Below are 19,818 nucleotides of genomic sequence, written 5' to 3' on the forward strand. Positions count from 1 at the left end.
ATAAACTACACCTTAGACTCCTTATCTTCATAATCCTTCTTCTATTATCAATAATTGTTTTTTCTAGCGTCTTGCTAGTTTAATATGATTCAGCCGTTTCAAAATAATAATAATAATAAATAAACAAAAATCAACCAAATGAACACAATTATAATTTTAGTAACTAATTATGATCTTATCCCTATTAACTATTAACATTTAAAAAAATAGACTCATAAATATGACAAACATGTTGCCAAAACATTTTTCTCAAAACAAAGCCGATATTTTACTCTTTCTCAATCGAAAACTATTTATTGTATTTGACCTCTATAAACCAAGTTTCTAATCAAATCCCATGAAAAGGTACAATAAATGGGATTTCAATTTTCATCGTTCATTATATTTCTTCATATATCTTTTCTTCCTCACCACAAAAATACTTTGAACAAGAAACCTACAAAACAATTTATATTCCAAGAACACAAACATAATAAATTATTTAAATATCAATGCATTTAAACAAAATAATTTGTAATTTGAGCAACATACTTTTTATATGAATTCAAGTAGGAAGAAGTGGCTGTCTTTCCTCAGATCCAACTCGAAGAAGAACCTAGAAAATAGTTAAATTTCCACAAAAAATAATAAATTATAAAAAAAAAATTAGATAATTTTTTTATAAAAGCATTCGAATCAAACAAAGAAAACACCTCATCGTTAGCCCCTGCCGCGATATTAATAAAAGACGAATCCCTTGACCTGTTAAAATTATTTCTTTAATTAAATTCAATAAATAGCAAAATTGTACTTGTGTTTCTTATTACTACAATATTTTATTTTCAAATTAGTTTTTATTTGAACATATTAACAATGAAATACTAAAACAATAGATATATTAATAATACATCATGTAATCGTTAACTTTTTTTTTTTTGGTTATATCGTGTTTGCTTCCAAAATAAATTTCATAAGTTGACGAATACTATTTTTACCAAAAAGATATATATATATCAACATTTGAGATATTTAATTGATAATCAAACATTTTAATTATTGCTTATGTGATATATTTAATTATTTATACCTCTCATTCTTCTTAAACGTTTCCAACTTCAACACTCCATCTTCTTCCTCTTTGACTTTAGAAAGAGGTGAAAAGAACTTTTTAAAAAAAAAAAAAAACGGATTAAAATATTACAATGCATAAAGCTTATTAACAGTTTTGTGGGCCCCATTTATTTATTTATATAAATATACTTATATACCTGATGCATTGATATAAAAACAATGGAAATTCCTAGAATAAAATTAATAGTAAGCGTGTGTCCAAATAAAGCTGCGGATGCAAAGCCTGTGAAGATCGTGGCAACTGTTGAGGAATATTTTTTCAAAATTGTATCTGCATTTCCATAAATAGAAATAAATAATTTATGAAGATTGTTATAAATGGTAATAACTAATAAGTTAATAACGTTACCGGCATATTTGAAGAAAAAAGACGATAATACCCCTTGTGCTGCATTGTTTATTATCAAAAACATGGTGGCTTTTGAATGTCCGTGAAGAATATCAAAGCTTTCAGGACCTGAGAATTCGTTATTACAAACAAAAACTACTAATGGTTGCATAAGGGTAGAATGGTCATTTTGCGTTTACCTTTGATTACAACAGTTCCAAGGATCCCTAGGAAGTTGAATATTGCACCATATCCATATAAGAATAGATTCTGCAATCAGACAAATATTTACAAATTAGTGATATTGATTTTGAGAAAGATATATAATAATATTAAGACCTTATATATTGGGTTTTTTATGGATTAAATCTCTAACTTTAACTTTTTTCTGAAAAAAAAAAGGTTAATCTCATAAAAGGCCTTATTATTTGTGTATTTTTCAGATTAAACCTCAACTTTATTTTTTGCCTGAAAAAAAAATTATATTTTTTCATTTTTTTCCGAAAAAACCCTCAACATTCTAACTGCTTCCAAATAAACCCTCAACTTTTTTAGTTTTTCTTGAAAAAAACCCTCACATTTTACAAATTTTTTTGGAAAAAAATAAGTAAAAGGGCCAGATCGGAAAAAGTGAAAAAATACAAGGTCTTTTTCAGGCAAAAAAAATAAAGTTAAAGTTTAATCCGGAAAAAAACACAAAATATAATGTTTTTTTTATGAGATTAACCCAAAAAAAAACCCTCAACTTTTTATTTTTTTTCCTAAAAAACCCTCAGCTTTTTTTTTAAATCGTTAATCTCATAAAAGACCTTATATTTTGTTTTTTTTTTTTTCAATCTGACCCTTTTAGTCTTTTTTTTTTTCTTTCTGAAAAAACTTGTAAACGTGAAGGTTTCTTCGAAAAAAAATAAAAAGTTGAGGGGTTTTTTGGAAACAATTAGAAGGTTGATGGTTTTTTTCAAATATATATATATATATATATATATATATATATATATATATATATATATATATATATATATATATATATATATATATATATATATATATATATTAAAATAACCTGAAGATAAATGCTTGTGTCATATTGACTCTTGAGTGCATATTCATTGAAGACTGATGCCATAGATGGAACAGTTACCTGTATACAAAACTCAATTTATTTCAATATATACAAAAACAATAAATAAAATTATGATTAATTAATCAATAAAAATAAAAAAAATCTAACTTACAAAAATAAATGTGCAAATATATGCACCCATTGATATTGAAACACCCATTGAAGTAGTTCCCTTAGGTGAAGAACTCAATTGATTTATGCTAATTCCAATAAGCAAAAGAGCAAGAGCTTCCCACTAAAAAACAAAACAAAACCCCAAATTTTACATTTTTTTTTTATAATACGATTAATAACAAACAATATATAATAAAGATTTTAGGGTTTTACAAGGTTACAAATGAAGTAACGAACCTGAATTATGGAAAATCTTCGCTTCATAATCATCTTCAACAAAACAGCAATTACCAAAACCTATAGATTTTAGGGTTTTAGAAAGAACAAAATCAACAAATAAGTTTTAGGTAAATAATTAAAAGTTTAAAAAAAAAAAAAAATACCTTAAGATTGCTCAACATTTTCACAGTTGCTGGATTAAAATACAGCTGCATTGTGAACTTAAGATAATTATTGATAGCATAGAGAAGGGCAGGAATGGCAAGAAGCACATTGTTGCGAGCTGCCTGTAGAAAGAATGAAGGTAAAAATGTGAAATTACTGAATTACCCTCATGGGAAAATGTATGGAAAAGCTGATTTTTACCTGTACAAAATTGGAGACTGAAAGAAGTGGCTTCTCTCCAACCTTCTGATTTCTAGCCTGTAAAAACAATATTTCTTCAGTTTGTGAAATCATGTGGAGATTGTAATAGCGAAAAAGTAAACCTAAAGAACAATGATTTGTTTACCTGTATTAAAAGCATAACAAGTGCAAAGATAACCTTTGCAACTTCTGTCAAAAAATTCACACTAATGGGGCTAAAATTGAACTTCCCATCCACCTTACACATGTACACCAAAATCGGCTGTGAAAAGAGAAGGAAGAATGTAAGCTAATGAGCACAACTTGAACAGCTTCAATGGAATGAATATGCATGGTGTGATTGGAAGAGAAGAAATGAAGAAGGAAGAAGGAAGAAGGAAGAAGGAAGAAGGAAGAATGAGGAATCACCTGTAATCCAACTAACATACAGTCACCAACTACCAAGAGAACATTAAGAGCTCGATGCTTCTTTGAGAGTTTACTCTGACGCCTATCATAAGCCCTTGAGATCGATTTTGAAGATGGATTTACCAATTTGGAATGGCAGAAGCTGCACTCGATTGTCCCGTTTTTCATCATTTGAAACCTAACCCTAAGCCACGAAATTAAAGCGTTGATTAACAAGTTACCGATTCAAATACCTCCATCAATGACCTGATACAGTAACCTCGAATGTCCGATGGATATATATGACTATCTAATGTGCAAAAACGCTTTTCTGCCCTCTCGAAACAATGCCATGAGCACAATATCCATTAGCTCAGAACTTGCAACTCGAATCTCATGCTTCAGTTAATTTGTAGTTAAAAGGATAAATAGAAAGCATCAAAATTGACATCTACCTTAATTATAAAATTCCGGGAAGCAAAAGCATTGTTAGATCTGACGATCGGGCGTCCGGTCACAGCCACCACGATTCAACTTCCGGCGGCGGCTGAAAGTCTGATCAAAGATGGAGAGAATTGAATTACTTCATATCTTGGTTAAACAGTTGATGAAAGAACATGGGGTTTGATTTTTTTGGTTTATAATTTCCCTCCCCCTCTAAAATGCAAACACCTGTTATGACGTTACTTTAAATTTACATCAACGAGTTGAGAAGAAGATCGCGTGAAATTGAAATTGAAAGATCACCGACGACGATAATTATGGGCTATTTTACTCGTTTGCATTCAAATCAAGTCTTTGTATTTGATTTTTAGTTTGAATTTCACAAGTAAAATTTTGAACATCTACTAAAAATGAAGTGTCAACAAGTTATACCTTAAACTACAGGATTTTTAGTTGATATTTTATAGGAAATAACGATGAGGTAGGAACACAGACTAATCTATAGATGAATGCAACAAGGTCTGTTTCTTCTGCTACTTCTTTGTCATTGTTTATTGGGTATTGAACACGTGTTAATTTTGTGACAGTGGATAATACAAAAATGTTAATGTAATAATATTACTATAAAATTGCAAAAATGGTTACTTAGGTATGTATTTTTTTTTAGGATTTTAGTTCAAATCATGAGATTTTGGATTCGTGGTCCTTTTGGTAATGTTTATACGTAAATTTGGTTCCTCGTAAAATTGAAATGATTATAATGTCCTTCTGATATATTTTAATAAAAAAGAAACTAAATAATTAATTTGGGTCCACATCTCTTTCTCTCTCTCTATCTCTCTCTAAATACACATCTTCTTTCTTCCTGAAAACTATCCAGATGAACAAAAAACACCCAGAATATATTGTTGAACTCGTCATTATCAATGGAGATGGAGAAAAAAGAATGAGATATCATATCTAGGGTTAGTTTTCTCCATTCGTTTTCAGATATGTTCGTCTTCTCCATTTGTTTTCATATCTGTTTGTGTTATTCATCACAGTCAGGATCAGTTTACAACATCACTCCCTTCTCAATTCATCTTCTCCATTTGTGGCTCGATTTTCACTATCACCGGAAAACTCACCCAAACCACGGTAAATCTTCAACATATGGTCTATAGACCACAATCAATCACCAAACGCAATCAACGACCACCGCCTCTAGTACCACGGTTGAAGTTGGCTGCGTTTGTCAACAATTTTGACAAACCCACATCTGTAATTTTTGGTATCCCAGAAATAAGAATAGAGTGATCTATTTAATCTTGAAGCTCTGATTTCTTGGAGCCCCGATATCAACGACAACCCACCTATCTTTCCTCTTTCTTATTATTGTAAACAATCCCTCTCCTCCTTCTCTCTAAATCTTGAGATTCGATTTTGCAAAAGAACACTACAAACACACAAATCGCATGATATCGAAGGACGAGAGAGGCTCAGTAACAAGAGGAAAAATGAGCGATTTCTGAATCACACACACATATACCTTTTGAACCTATTTCAGATTCATACACACATACACATATCGATTTTAGAAATGAAAACATACACATACAAATCGATTTTGGGGGATGAACATACAAAAATCGATTTCCAAAACAAAAACTTCATGTATACACATACACACATCAATTAAAAATTGGATTTTATGGTTTTTCTTTTGATTAGGTATGTCGTGTGTGTGAGTGTATGTGGAATTTTGATTAAGAGGGAATTTTGATTAAGAGATGAAGAAGATGAAGTTCTTCTTGGTAAAAAGAAAAACGATATGGTATATGGGGGTATACGATGGAGAGAGAGAGAGAGAGAGAGAGAGAGAGAGAGAGAGAGAGAATGTGGGTCCTTTGTTATTTTTTTAATTATTAAAATAAAGAAATTAGTATTAGATTTAACATGAAATGAAAGGAAAATGGAAAATAAATACCCCAAGGGTATTACAGTCATTTCACTATTCATATGGACCAAAAACGCAATGAAACTAACTCAAAAGAACCACTAATCCAAAAAAGTCAGGGTTTGGACTAAAACCCCAAAAAAATGCATACCATAGGAACCATTTTTGCAATTTTGTCTAATATTAATTTAGAACTAGATGGTTTGAGTTTCAAAATTTTAAATTACTTTTATCTTTTTTTCTAGTTTTCATCTCCTACTTATATATAAGATTATGACTCCTATTTATATAAGATCATGACATGTAATTTTCTGTGTTAATCTCTTCACTTTATTTTGGCATTCGGTTTTATCTAATGAATAAAAAGATACGAAGGAAGAAGTTATAAAAGAAAATCAGTTTTGATGCTTTAACAATGTTAATTTAGAACCAGATGTTGAGTTTTGGAGTTTTGAACACATACGTAGGGTGTTATTTGGTTTTTAATCGTTACATTATTTAATATTATATGACATTAGCAAAAGGGAACTGATTCGTACACAACAGTTTTTTATCATACACAATAATTCATGCATTATATAGTTGTACAATACAACATTTTAAAGCACCAATTGTTGTGTAAGGAGAAAATTGTTGTGTACGGATCAACTCCATTAGCAAAATAAATACCACAAGTAATTAAATGTCAGGTCAGCTAAGATACGTTTGATCATTTTATTTTTTTAAGTGGTTTAATTGACAACATTTTTTCAATTTTAATAACCTACTATGTAAATAAAATGTTTTAATGTCGATTCATAACAAAACACATAGTTCATCATCTACGGTTTCATTTTTCTTTTTTATATTAATCGGTTTATATAGAGAAAAATACATAAATGGTTATTTTATTTTAAAAACGTCATATATCTCATCCTTAACTTTTTTTTTTCTTGATGAGAATGGTCCTCGTGATTTTTTTTATATGGTTAGTAGTTAACCTATGTGAAATGACTTTGACATCCTTTGTGTTATCATTTATCCTTTTTTACTTAACTAGCAGGAATCAAGTGTGCGCCTTTGGCGCTGTGTTGCATTTAAATGATGATAAATATTTATGTGGAAATTGTCAATGGATAGTTTGACGTTATGTGGATTGGAGGGTTGTGGGTTAACTGCTTATGTAAGGTACGTTGGTTTGTAATATAATATTTATTTATATACCCATATGGAAGGTATTTTACATGATAACACTAAAGGATAGGAATGAACGCAACATAAACGTAAAGGAAATAAACATAGGGAAACATAAAGACAACACCATCGTTTAGTCATCAGTTGTATCTTTGATTGTGCGTTTGTATTTTCCAATTCGTTTATGAATTGATCCAAGCATGAAGGAGATGTTGTCTTCCATGGACTGGTCCTCCTCTTTGGTATCTTGCAGGATTGTTTTCAGGATTCTGGAGATGGGGTTGTCACCATCTGTCGAGAGACAGGTGTGAGAGGTTTCATCCATGGTGAAGCCTTCTTGTAATTTCGTCTGAGCTGCTTCAATAAGATCTGCTACTTCTCGAATGTAAGCAATGAGTGAGAGGAGCACGTGGTGGAATTGTTGGTTGTTCATCTTTTAATATGCCTATTGTACGTGTTTCAGTTGTTGGCTTTTTATAGAATTTATGAAAAGAGTGAAGAAGGGGGGGGGGGGGGGGGGGATGTTATGGGTGTGGTTAATCAATGACGTGTGTGTATCTAAATTTCTCTGGTGGCATTGTTGTTATAGTAGGTTAGATAAGTCATTGCATGCAATTGTATTTAGGGTGTGAGGTGGCCTGTTTTGGTGGTATTAGTAATGCAGCCTATATTTGTGTAGGTGTGTATATGATTAAAATATTTGTTATTAACACTATTGGGGTTGAAGTTGAGTTTTTTTATAGTAATGTATATATAATGGTAGTAGAGAGTTGTTTACGTAGTATTGGATGTTGTTCTTATTTTTATTTATTTTTAATAGTAAGTTTTTTGGGACCAGCATGTCAATATCTTAGATTATAAAAAGCTTAATTTTTTTTATGGCCGCTGTTTTTTAGTACAAGTAAGGAAGGTAGTCATTACTTTTTAAAGAATGAGTAATGTTGGTATGTTGCAGTGGATATTTTTTTTATGCTGATACTAGGTTTAAACCCGTGGAAATCCACGGGTGATAAATTGAAATATAATTATAGTTTTTAATTTGTAACAAAAAAAAGATATGAAAGTTTAGAAAAAATGAAGAATAGTGATATTAGACAATTATAATATGCGTTTTTCCAGGTGAGTATTCATATAAAATATTTATTTCCTTAATTAAAACAACAAAAGATATATTTTTATTTATTTTTCCAATTTGCATAACTTTTTTTATTGATTTAATAAAGTTGCATACCAAATTGTTAGGCTGTTACGATTTCACCACCTAAAATATGTATATTTGTATTATAATATATTATCTTGTTAGTATTTCATGAATGCAATCAATAACATTGCTTTGAATGCGAAGTTGGATTTAGCTTTGCTATAAGTTTCAATCGATTTTGAAATTGAGTATTGTTCGCATTTGTATGAGTGTAGTCGATGAATCGATAAAGCAAGAACATATGAGTTTTGATTCGCAATTGGATTGATGATTGAGGGATGATTCGTGAAGAAAAACGCGAAGTCAAGGACTGTGAAATTGTTGTTTGCAAGAATTTAAAAACTCGATTGTGGAGTTGTTGATGCTCATTTTGCGAAAGTAAAACAATCGAGTGTTTGCATCTGTGAATCAATTTGAAGTCAATTGGGTTAATATTCGCATATGGGTTCAACATATGAATTTTTGATTTCGCAAGTTTAGAGTTCAAGAACTAAACTGTGTTCGCATCTGGAATGAAAATTTTGTGGTTCGCATTTGATTAATTAGGTTAAAATGCGAAGGTGATTAATGCGAAGGGATGCGAAGGGTGTAAGAATGAAGATGCGAAGTATTTCACAGTAGAATGCGAATTGGGGAAGAAAACAGAAATTTTCAAATATTGTCCCTGGAGTTTCGCATTTTTGGAAATAAATACTCAACTTCGCAAATGGGGGTCATAAAATGATGAAATTGCAGAATTTTTAAAGAGATACACACACATAGACAACCACACATATATTTAGAAAATTAAACTAAAAGATGATAAATTACAGATTATAGCATTGTTCTTTGAGAATAAATTACTAAAAATGGGATATAGACAATTATAAGACATTGTTCTTGACTTTTGAGTCCAAAGACGTATGATCCGAACTTTAATTGTGAAATCGTCCTTGATTGAGTCAATTTCCTTTATAGGAGTAATATGTTCCATTGTACCTTGCAAGTTAAAAAAAAAAATTTACATTAAATTAGACAATTATAATCAGCACATAGAAAAAAACAATCAAACAGTCAAGAAGAAAGTACATTGGTAGGTTGTTACGATTAAATTAGACAATTATAATATGCGTTTTTCCAGGTGAGTATTCATATAAAATATTTATTTCCTTAATTAAAACAACAAAAGATATATTTTTATTTATTTTTCCAATTTGCATAACTTTTTTTATTGATTTAATAAAGTTGCATACCAAATTGTTAGGCTGTTACGATTTCACCACCTAAAATATGTATATTTGTATTATAATATATTATCTTGTTAGTATTTCATGAATGCAATCAATAACGCTGCTTTGAATGCGAAGTTGGATTTAGCTTTGCTATAAGTTTCAATCGATTTTGAAATTGAGTATTGTTCGCATTTGTATGAGTGTAGTCGATGAATCGATAAAGCAAGAACATATGAGTTTTGATTCGCAATTGGATTGATGATTGAGGGATGATTCGTGAAGAAAAACGCGAAGTCAAGGACTGTGAAATTGTTGTTTGCAAGAATTTAAAAACTCGATTGTGGAGTTGTTGATGCTCATTTTGCGAAAGTAAAACAATCGAGTGTTTGCATCTGTGAATCAATTTGAAGTCAATTGGGTTAATATTCGCATATGGGTTCAACATATGAATTTTTGATTTCGCAAGTTTAGAGTTCAAGAACTAAACTGTGTTCGCATCTGGAATGAAAATTTTGTGGTTCGCATTTGATTAATTAGGTTAAAATGCGAAGGGATGCGAAGGGTGTAAGAATGAGATGCGAAGTATTTCACAGTAGAATGCGAATTGGGGAAGAAAACAGAAATTTTCAAATATTGTCCCTGGAGTTTCGCATTTTTGGAAATAAATACTCAACTTCACAAATGGGGGTCATAAAATGATGAAATTGCAGAATTTTTAAAGAGATACACACACATAGACAACCACACATATATTTAGAAAATTAAACTAAAAGATGATAAATTACAGATTATAGCATTGTTTTTTGAGAATAAATTACTAAAAATGGGATATAGTGTAACAGGAACTTCAAAAAGAAATTGATACTTTTTTGTTTATTATATAAACGGTTTGATAAATCAGACGAAATAATCAATTCTTTTGTTTATCATTTAAGTGTAGATGTTACCAAGAAAACAATGAGAAAATTACATATTTACTGATATACCCTTAAGGGTATATAATGAGAAAAAAACTAAAAATCGAAAACTAAACAAAAAAAACTTGTATATTTAACAAAAAAATTAGGATATAAACAGGAAAATCGTAAAGCACTGATTGATTTATATATTTAATTGTATCACTTGCAAACATACTTTTCAAAAACAGATATAAACATATACGTACATATAGACAATAAAACATATATTTAGAAAAATAAACTAAAAGATGATCAATTCCAAAATATAGTATTAACACAGACATACGTAACAGAAGCTTATTTTTACACAAATAAGATGCTAAATTTGACAGAAAACAAACGTTAGATGCTATAAACAGCCATAAAACAGAAAGTGCAAAGTGTGATTCAAAATTTATATAGGTATTTTATAGAAATTTGACAGAAAAAGAAATGCTAACTGTTTTGTTATAATTACTTGTTTGAAAGAAGCATGTTATAACAGGTAAATAAGTGAAAACTAAAATAACGAAAATTGATCTTGATGTTGATACCAAGGGTAAATACGGAATTAACACAGACATACGTAAGAGAAGCTTATTTTTACACATACACATACACATTGATGATCAATTGAGTGGATCGAATAAAGAATTTAAGATAGAAAATAATTAATAAACAACTTCTGAATCAAAGATAAATAGAAACCTTGATTAACAAATTCAATGAGAAGCAAAATTGAAGTCGCAGAAGAAGAAAAAAAATTTCAATTATACGATTAACACAAACATTGAGAAGCAATCATATATAATCATGAGAAACTCACCGAAAGATTGAAGTTGCTGATTGAATATTCGAAATTAAGAAGCAGAATCGAGATGCATAGACTGTCGTAAAGATTGAATTATGTAATTGAGGCGGAATATGATTGATATAGTATGTTATGCGCATAATAATTGATTGATATGCATACCATTTTTAGATGCTCTTAATCGGGCATGTAACGGAATTGATTTAATGTATACAGCAGATATTCCATATTCAAATTTCAAAATAGAAAATATCAATATTTCCAGATTCAATATTCCAAAGATTTCTATACAATATCATTATTTCCATCCATATTCAATTTGTAATGCTACGTGAAATTCCATATTCCATATATTCCATATATTCCATATATAATCTAATCTAATTCAATTCCATGCCTAATTACCTATTTTATCTATTACCTAATGATACGTGAAAGGATGCTGAAGGGGTAATAGAGTAATTTAACATATGGCGAAAAATGGATGATTGTAATGACACGTGTCCAGTTGGTTTTGTTTATTAGATAGGGAGATATGCATGGTAATTTTGTAAAGGAATAGTACATGTGTAATGTTGTAATTTGTTTTATGAGTAACATAAATGTTGTGATTTTTTTTAATAATCTAATATTTTATAGGACTCAGTAAGCACTGCTAGTAAACACTGTTGATATATTCATGGTAATTTTATAAGGTTACATTACATACGCAAAATATGATATGGTTTTTAAGTTAGTAGGAATAGTAGTAAAAGGGTTGGTACTACAGAGGTAATAAGAAGTGGAGATAAACAAAGGGTTAAGAATATAGAACTGGTACACAAAGCCATTGTCTTTATTGCGACCGACGTGCTCGTTTCGGGCCTGCATCAGATTTGTCCATACCTGTGATGTAATGTTAACAATCAGTTGTTTTTTTTGGTATACTTGTTTAACGTGTAATGAGTATTACCTGTATTTTCAAAATTTAATGCCCTCTTGACTTTGGGTTGATTTTGTGCGGATGAACACGTAGGTGTTTTATGAGGAACATTAGAGGAGGATGTATTTTCTGAAGGTGGGGTTGTTATTGATGATGATTGAGAAGAGTTGTCTTCGATATCAGTTATTATGAAACGGATGTTCCTTTCAGTTGACGTGTTTGTGATCCTTAATTTCATCTTTTTTGTGATACCTTCAGTCTCTTTTATAATGTTGGGCAATTTTTTCCTATGGTTTGGGTCGCCTTCTAGTATGAGTTTATCTGCTGTTGTTCCAAATATTTTCTGGCCAGCGTTGTCAGATAAGGTAACCGTCATTGAGGAAGTTGGGTCCGTAATTGTTGCCATAAGCTTGTACCTGTGTGCATGAATGATATGAGTTCATAGAATTTGTTTATATATTTCAATTTTTGTTTTGAGGGTGTTGTGACTTACATGGGAGTTGGAGAGGTGATCGTTCCGTGTGATGGACAGAACCAGTCCTTTCCTTGTTTTAGTGTTGATATCTTACACTGTGGACAGAAAACTTGGTACCAATAATCTGAAAAAACGTACTCTATTATGGATGCCTCTGCTGTAAAAGTTTTTTCCTGTTAAAGAATCAAAATCTATAATATATATGATAATATTGATAAAGGGAAGGTGGATATAACTTTGACAGAGTATAAGTGTACCAAGAGATCTGAATGTTTTTTCTCATTTATCTCTGTAAGTGGCACTGGAAGTCCAAACAGAGGTATTGAAGCAACATTTATCTTGTAGCTGTGAATTTTAGAGACTGTTAGTATAGACATAAACATGATTATAATATATTGTTTTTAGAACGGTACCTGTCCAGAAGTGTATCTGTTTCTTTGATAGGTGGATTTACGTATATGTGGGTTGCACTACTAGTTCCTAATCTTAATGAACCTTGAAATGAAGTTTTTGTGATTATTTTAGATTCTTTTATTGGTAGTTGTATCAGTAATAATACACATTGGTTTTTCATCAAACGTACCACCATAATCCATGATTCGGACGTTTGTGACAGCAATGACAGTAGGAGCAGGTGCATTCTGAATTGCGTTCCGATTAAATTTTGAAGGTGCGTCAGTGCATTCTTTCCACAAGCTTATCGCAATATCTTCACCACTGTTGATTGCATGTTTTAAGTATGGTAATTAGTATATATGTATATTTTCAAAAGGTGCAACACTTACAATTCATTCCTTAGAATGAGGAGCAGGTAAGGTTCATCGTTTTTCTTAATACAGGCCACCAGTTTAACGAAAACTCCTAAGAAATCTGCACAATGAATGACAACTAATATGTTACATACGTGTTGTGTAAGAGGTATGTACAACATATTAATATTGAAAGTAGTTTGTAAAAAAACATGTATTGTTATGTCAATATTTTGTGGTCTATTTATGTAATATAATACCTGGGTATTGGTTGATATAAGCTGGTATTTGGCTTTTTGGTATGAAGTTAAACCAGTGTGTTGGAATAGTAACTGTGTCTGGGATAGAGGTAATACAGGACGCGGTGCCAACAGCGATGTATACTGGATTGTGTAACCATTTCTGGTATGTGTCTGGTTCTCCACATCCATATTTAGTCAACGTGTAGCATTTAGAAATAGCAAGAGCAGATTGTACAAAGCCTTGATCCTTTCTTTGACCAAGAATTTGGATTGCATCACCCTAATATATTAGTAGGAAGCACGTGGAAGTGAGTTTATGAATGGAATGGATGAATATTAATAAGATGGTTCAGAAACTTACATATTTGTCGACCGCTAAAAACCAGGTTTCATGACCTCGGACTTGTGGTGTCCATGTACGGAGAATGCGTACCTGCAGTGCTGTTCCCGGAGATGCATACCCCAGCTCTGAGATTGCAGTGAATATTTCAGACATGTGGCTGACACAAGGTTTGAGAAAAAAACTGGATGTTAGATGTTTTTCTGCAAGGAAAATTGTATATGTTTACAGATGTACTATGATATGATCAATCAATAAAGATGTGATGTATTATAATATATGTTTGTAGAACATCAATATGATACAAGACTCGGAAGACAGGCAGGGATTGCAATTTGTTCTATAAGAAAATATATTCATATTTTGCTGGTTATTGTAATACAGAAAGGCAGCAAGAGTCTGATGTAAGATGATTTATGTTTACAAAAGATGGATATGCATTCGACCTCACAAATAGTAATTGTGCGCAAGAAATCTTTAAAGACAACATTTTTTGTTTTGCTATGTGCACCACCAACATCAGATTGTATCAGTACTTTAATAGACTGTGGAGATGTAGCACGAGAGAGGGCAACATAAAGTTGTCCATGTGTGAAAACTGGTTCCGGCAAAAAAACTCCGATTTTAGATAGTGATTGACCCTGGCTTTTGTTAATTGTCATGGCATAACAAACCCTGACTGGGAATTGCTTTCTAATGAAGGTAAAAGGGATTTCATGGCTTTTGTGTATAAATTTTATCCGGGGCAGGTACACTTGTTTTCCGATGGATGTGCCAGTAATTATTGTTGCCTGTATCATGTTTGGCAATAACTGTGTAACAATTAATCGTGTACCGTTGCATAAACCTTCTCTTTGGTTGATATTTCTTATTAGCATAATAGGAGTGTTATTTTTCAGTGATAGTTTGTGGGGTGGGATAGCAGGAAAGGTGAGCCCGTTCAGGTATTCGACTGGATAGAAAGTGTTAAATTCTAAAGATTGGTTTCCATTAGATTCTATTGTGTCAACACTTCTATAAGATGTTGTCTTGTTAGGGGTAAGTTCTAGGACGAGCTCGTTTATTATGTTCGCCGTATCATTCTTTGGACATACAATCGCCCTACCTGCCAATACAGATGGAGAAGGATTGAGAAGAATCCCGTCACCATATACAAAATTTATAAGATTTTTCAATGCATTTTCTCCTGGTAGTATAGTGAGGGAAGAGGGTATTTCAATCCATTTTGTGTCTTTTTTATCAATAGGATCTGATTCTCCTAAAACACCATCCCCAACGTTTAGTAACCATGCTGCAAATTCTGATACAGATAGCTCTGATTCTGAATAGGTGCCCGTACTCATTAGACGCATATTATGGTTTAACTTATAAACTGTAAAACATGGCCATAGGTATGATTTGGGTAAAGTCAAACTAATGATATGTGAGATTGTACTTTTTGGGGAAACAGGTAATGTTTGACGAAAATCCCCTCCTAACAGTACGAACATTCCACCAAACACCTTAGTATCACAATCTAGAATATCTCTTAAGGAACGGTCCAGGCATTCGAAACAACGCCTATCATTCATTGGGGCCTCATCCCAGATAATGATAGACGTACGTTTCAATAACTCTGCAAGTAGGGTTTTCTTTGAAATGTTGCATGCGGCTTTTTGCGAAAGGTCAATCGGTATACTAAATCTGGAATGAGCAGTTCTACCCGATGGTAGCAACAATGATGCTATGCCCGATGCAGCCACAGCAAGTGCGATCTTCCCAATAGAGCGGAAGTATGCAAGTAATGTAGTCCAAAGAAATGTCTTGCCTGTCTCGCCATGTCCGTAAATGAACAGGAGAACCTGTTGTCCGTCTTTTTCAGACGAGACAACCAACTTATAAATGTGGAGTTGTTCACTATTTAATTGTGATAGCATGCGTTGGTGGTCTACTTTGAGTGTGTCTGTGTCATATGATGTCTCTTCTAGAATCAGTCGATTTTGTAGTAGTCTAATTGTCTCTTCCGTTGGTTTCGGCAGATGGAAGTCAGTGACCGATTTCGAAGGAGTCGAGGACTGAAGAATTCCTTCCAGCTCAAACAGAACCAATTGTTGTAAATGAGCATCACCTATATGTAAATTTGATCCCAATTTCTGTGAATTGATATTGTACAGTAAGTCGTCACTCATTTTTCTCCATCCAATTTCCCACAGGGACATAGGATCGCTAACGTCACAGTGAAGAAGCAAGCGACAGAAAAGTGATCTTAGTTGGAATGAAGTTGCCCACTCAGATGCTTCAGTAAATGCGGTCATCCATTCTTTGTCTTCTCCAATCAGGCCCAATGCATCACATGCAGCACGAAAATTTGGATAGACCTTGTTGCAAACGGTACGGATATCCTCATAGGATGTGCAACCAACCTGATGACAAAGCAACATTCGTAGATAGAACAATTCCCCTGCAGAAGGGTGCACAAATATAAGTCTACCTATCGCACTGCTTGTCATACGTTTTCTTCGTTTCCAGATTTTTGCATCCTTATCCCACCAATACTTTGTGGGAAACGCAACATAAGTGAGATTTGTTCCTAATGATTCCCACTTATTATTTTCAAACCATCCTAATAGTAGACTGTAACCAAAATCCGGATGTTGAACAACATCATGGATGAGAGTGTTTTCTTTGAAGTAAACTGTCTGCTTATCTGGGAGATGAACTGGGAGTATCGTGACTGATGGTTCGCGCTCATGAATGGGAAAATCAAAAATACGCCAGGCAGCCTCGTGAGGGCAAAGGTAACGACCGTCAACAAAATTTCGTATTTCATCGACGACAATGTGTTGTGAAGAGGTGGTACGTTGACCAACCGACACATTTTTCTGAACAACAAACCTCACCCGCTCCATTCCTTTGGAAACATATTTGAACAAATATTTTATCATCATATTCCAACCACAGTACTCCACATTAATATGAGCGTCAAAACGACTGCATAACCTTTTATTGTATGGGACAACATATCTATTATCTACCTGGATCCCATTCTGTAGTGTATGGTGTGCCACACAATCTCTCTTATAATGTGCATAACCCTCTTTGTCAAAGGTTGTACAGTGTTGGAATGGTTTTGGAAATTTTTTCTTACATTTTTCATCTTTCATACATGGAGCATTTACATTTAGCAAACCACATGGACCATGGATCATACACGTTGTAATGGTGTGGTATAATAATGGTTCTGATGATGGATCTGGCAGTTCAGCAGTAACAAATGCATCAATGTCAGAAGGCTCTTGTATTTTATGTGATGCAGCAACCCACAACAGCGTATGACAATGAGGTAAGCCCCGCTTTTGGAATTCAATTGTGTACAGGTCTACAAAAAAAATTCGTTTAAAATTATTGTGAAGTAACCCAGAAATGAAAGAGACAAAAATAATGTATATATATTTAACTAAGAATTAATATATACGACTTACGTGCTACTACAGGTCCAAATGTTTTGTCTTCTTTAAGAAATCTTATAAAGGTCTTTACTTTCATGTGGAAAACACGTGAAATGATATCGGCTCTACTATGTACATCGTTTTGATTATGGAGCAACATGTATCGTCTAATTTCTGGCCACTTCACATTGCATGTAAAGGTGATAAAATATTGTGGATTCCCATGTTCTCTACAAATGGAGAGGGCATCTTGATAGTGGCTGTACATGTATCGGGGGCCACCGACAAAAGAAGGGGGCAAAAGCACACGTCTACCAACAGAACGACTTTCTGTATCTCCGTTAGAAAGTGCATCATAGATCCCACTGATGAAATCAGATCTAAGATGTTCCTGATTATTTTGATAGAATTCAAGACGAGACTGTTCGATACATGTATAAGCATCAACTAAAAACTGTTGAAACAATCTACATGAATTAAGTATAAGAGAGTGTATATTACAACGTGCGTGTATCTGATAACTATAGTACATGTTCACTGTTAAGTTTCTAGCTTTGGAACCCGATTCATTGAAAAGTTTCAGCCTAGGTGACCACCCGTCCTCACCATACGGGAAAAGCAGAGGGTATTGCAGTGGCATGTAACTTGGATGGAGGTTACTAACCCGCTGTGCCTGACCACCCTTAGAATGTATAAGTATATCGTATCTACTACTGACACAGTCGTCACCAAAAACAATGCATCCCAAAGTACCAGGCGCGGGAGGAGTGTAGCGTCTATCCGGAACATCATTGAAAAGACAAACCACATATTCATCTAAATTTCTTTCTTCAGCAATTTGTTTCGCTGTTTTAAAGGTACGTACATATTCGTTATGTAGTGTAAGTATAGCCATTAATAACTCAACAATTCCTGGATCCAAAGGTTGCTTCGTAGGGTCCTGGAAAGCTGTCAGCCTATTAGACAACTCATGCTGCGTGTCTACCATATATAACTGCAAAAACCTCGGAGGCTTACCATCATTAGGGCAAAAAGAACCTATAGAATGTGACAGCTGACCAGATACCTTAAACACATAAGGGCCTCCACCTCTGTTAATATCGTCATCAACCACAACCCCAAAAGATGTCATAGAAAACATGCTATTGTAAGCTCTGATATTCTGCCTAAAAGAAGCACAATTATACAAAGAAGATAATTGTGGAGGAGGAAGAAGAGGGTAAGGCAATATAACAGCACCAGACCTGCAACATCGCGTATAACAGGGACGATCCTTTTCTGATAAATACAAAACCCTTTCAGCATACCAGAAAAAGGCGGAACAAAATTGACAGATGAAAGTTGAATCACCCAAGTCATCATAAACAGGCAAAGGCGAGGGCAAATTAACCGTAGGAAACATAGCCAGGCGAGGAGAATGTCCCCGTTTAGAAGCAGGTAAAGCCGACGACGAAACCCCTTGTCGGAATTCCAAACGGGAAGTGGAAGGAAGAGCCATGATCCAAAGAGGAAACGAAAAACACACAATACACAACGAAGAACAGAAATAAAAAAAATGTCGAGGAGAAGCGACCACAAAAAAAAATTAAACAAAGGAAACAAACCTGAAGAAGTGATCGACAGAAAAAGGAAGAAGAGTTGAGAAGCAGTAGGAAGGTTTGACGAATGGTGAAGGAACGTTTGACCTTACGTGGGAAAAACAAATAAAGAAGGAAAGATAAAGGCGGTGGGTAAAATATATTGCAAGAGAAGGGCAGCACTGAATGTTATTGGAAGAGAAGGGCGGCACTGAGTATATGTGCAGATTAAATTTCGTAAACCCTGTGTTCAATGTGTTAAATCAGTTAAAGAACAGGGGTTAGAACCGTATAAAGCAAAAATTAATGTGGCAGATATGTAAAAAGGAGTAATCATGTGGCAAAATTCTAATTTACGAAAAGTTCCTGTTCACCAACTCGTTTGTGAATTAATATATATATAATTACAATTTTAATCAGTATAAATTTGCAAGTTACAACATACCCACCTCTCTTTCTTCAGTTGTCCAACATCACCACCATAGTTTCCAACCATCTTAAGCCATTACAAAGATAAATCAAATATAACTTTGTATTATATGAGAATTAAAGAAGTGCATGCTATAAAAATTGAAAATTTTTAATTTCTCAAAGTTTCGTTGATTTTTCCCTACTGATAGTCATAAAATAATCTTTGGTGAAAACAATGTGCAAAGATTTTATAGTAAGAGTAATATATAGTCAAAAACTAAAAAGTTCTAGTTTCTTAAAGCTTCATTGGTTT

General features: G+C 32.9%; 2 protein-coding genes and 2 long non-coding RNA genes across 6 annotated transcripts; all 4 read right to left on the reverse strand.

Annotated features, from left to right (window-relative positions):
• Positions 1-282: 282 nt before the first annotated feature.
• Positions 283-4,576, reverse strand: LOC145031319 (CMP-sialic acid transporter 3-like). 3 transcript variants are annotated; one of them, XM_078979849.1, is made up of 16 exons: positions 4,524-4,576; positions 4,103-4,202; positions 3,669-3,852; positions 3,406-3,522; positions 3,261-3,317; positions 3,059-3,181; positions 2,913-2,972; positions 2,674-2,796; positions 2,502-2,579; positions 1,639-1,708; positions 1,460-1,567; positions 1,248-1,381; positions 1,067-1,143; positions 693-741; positions 532-595; positions 283-436 (listed from the first exon to the last, which is right to left on the reverse strand). In XM_078979849.1, exons 3-15 carry the CDS (start codon positions 3,837-3,839, stop codon positions 545-547), a joined length of 1,218 nt encoding a protein of 405 aa, XP_078835975.1. In that variant the 5' UTR covers positions 3,840-3,852; positions 4,103-4,202; positions 4,524-4,576; the 3' UTR covers positions 283-436; positions 532-544. The 3 variants fall into 3 exon arrangements, with proteins under 3 accessions (XP_078835975.1, XP_078835976.1, XP_078835974.1); XM_078979850.1 differs by lacking the exon at positions 4,524-4,576 and adding an exon at positions 4,320-4,508; XM_078979848.1 differs by lacking the exon at positions 4,524-4,576 and having other exon boundaries at positions 4,103-4,311.
• Positions 4,577-12,192: 7,616 nt separating this feature from the next.
• Positions 12,193-12,926, reverse strand: LOC145028990 (uncharacterized). Its single transcript, XR_013676303.1, has 3 exons — positions 12,777-12,926; positions 12,314-12,699; positions 12,193-12,246 (listed from the first exon to the last, which is right to left on the reverse strand). It is a non-coding gene; the product is annotated as an uncharacterized LOC145028990 (long non-coding RNA).
• Positions 12,927-12,983: 57 nt separating this feature from the next.
• On the reverse strand, positions 12,984-13,375 carry LOC145028992 (uncharacterized). The gene is made up of 3 exons (XR_013676304.1): positions 13,342-13,375; positions 13,172-13,253; positions 12,984-13,103 (listed from the first exon to the last, which is right to left on the reverse strand). It is a non-coding gene; the product is annotated as an uncharacterized LOC145028992 (long non-coding RNA).
• Positions 13,376-14,445: 1,070 nt separating this feature from the next.
• Positions 14,446-19,015, reverse strand: LOC145029961 (uncharacterized). The gene is made up of 2 exons (XM_078978406.1): positions 17,551-19,015; positions 14,446-17,447 (listed from the first exon to the last, which is right to left on the reverse strand). The coding sequence occupies exons 1-2, from the start codon at positions 19,013-19,015 to the stop codon at positions 14,446-14,448; spliced, it is 4,467 nt and encodes a 1,488-aa protein (XP_078834532.1).
• Between the last annotated feature and the right edge of the window lie 803 nt (positions 19,016-19,818).

This window comes from Lactuca saligna, chromosome 2 (genome assembly GCF_052625555.1).
Source record: "Lactuca saligna cultivar CGN05327 chromosome 2, ASM5262555v1, whole genome shotgun sequence".
NCBI lineage: Eukaryota > Viridiplantae > Streptophyta > Magnoliopsida > Asterales > Asteraceae > Lactuca > Lactuca saligna.

Excerpts from the sequence above, each read along its gene's own strand:
- LOC145029961 (XM_078978406.1), bottom strand. The coding sequence starts at position 19,015 with ATGGCTCTTCCTTCCACTTCCCGTTTGGAATTCCGACAAGGGGTTTCG. Across the intron at positions 17,448-17,550 it reads ATTTGGACCTGTAGTAGCAC|ACCTGTACACAATTGAATTC; the intron begins GTAAGTCGTATA and ends TTTTTTTTGTAG.
- LOC145031319 (XM_078979849.1), bottom strand. The coding sequence starts at position 3,839 with ATGATGAAAAACGGGACAATCGAGTGCAGCTTCTGCCATTCCAAATTG. Across the intron at positions 3,318-3,405 it reads TTGTTATGCTTTTAATACAG|GCTAGAAATCAGAAGGTTGG; the intron begins GTAAACAAATCA and ends TTGTTTTTACAG. Across the intron at positions 742-1,066 it reads ACGTTTAAGAAGAATGAGAG|GTCAAGGGATTCGTCTTTTA; the intron begins GTATAAATAATT and ends TAATTTTAACAG.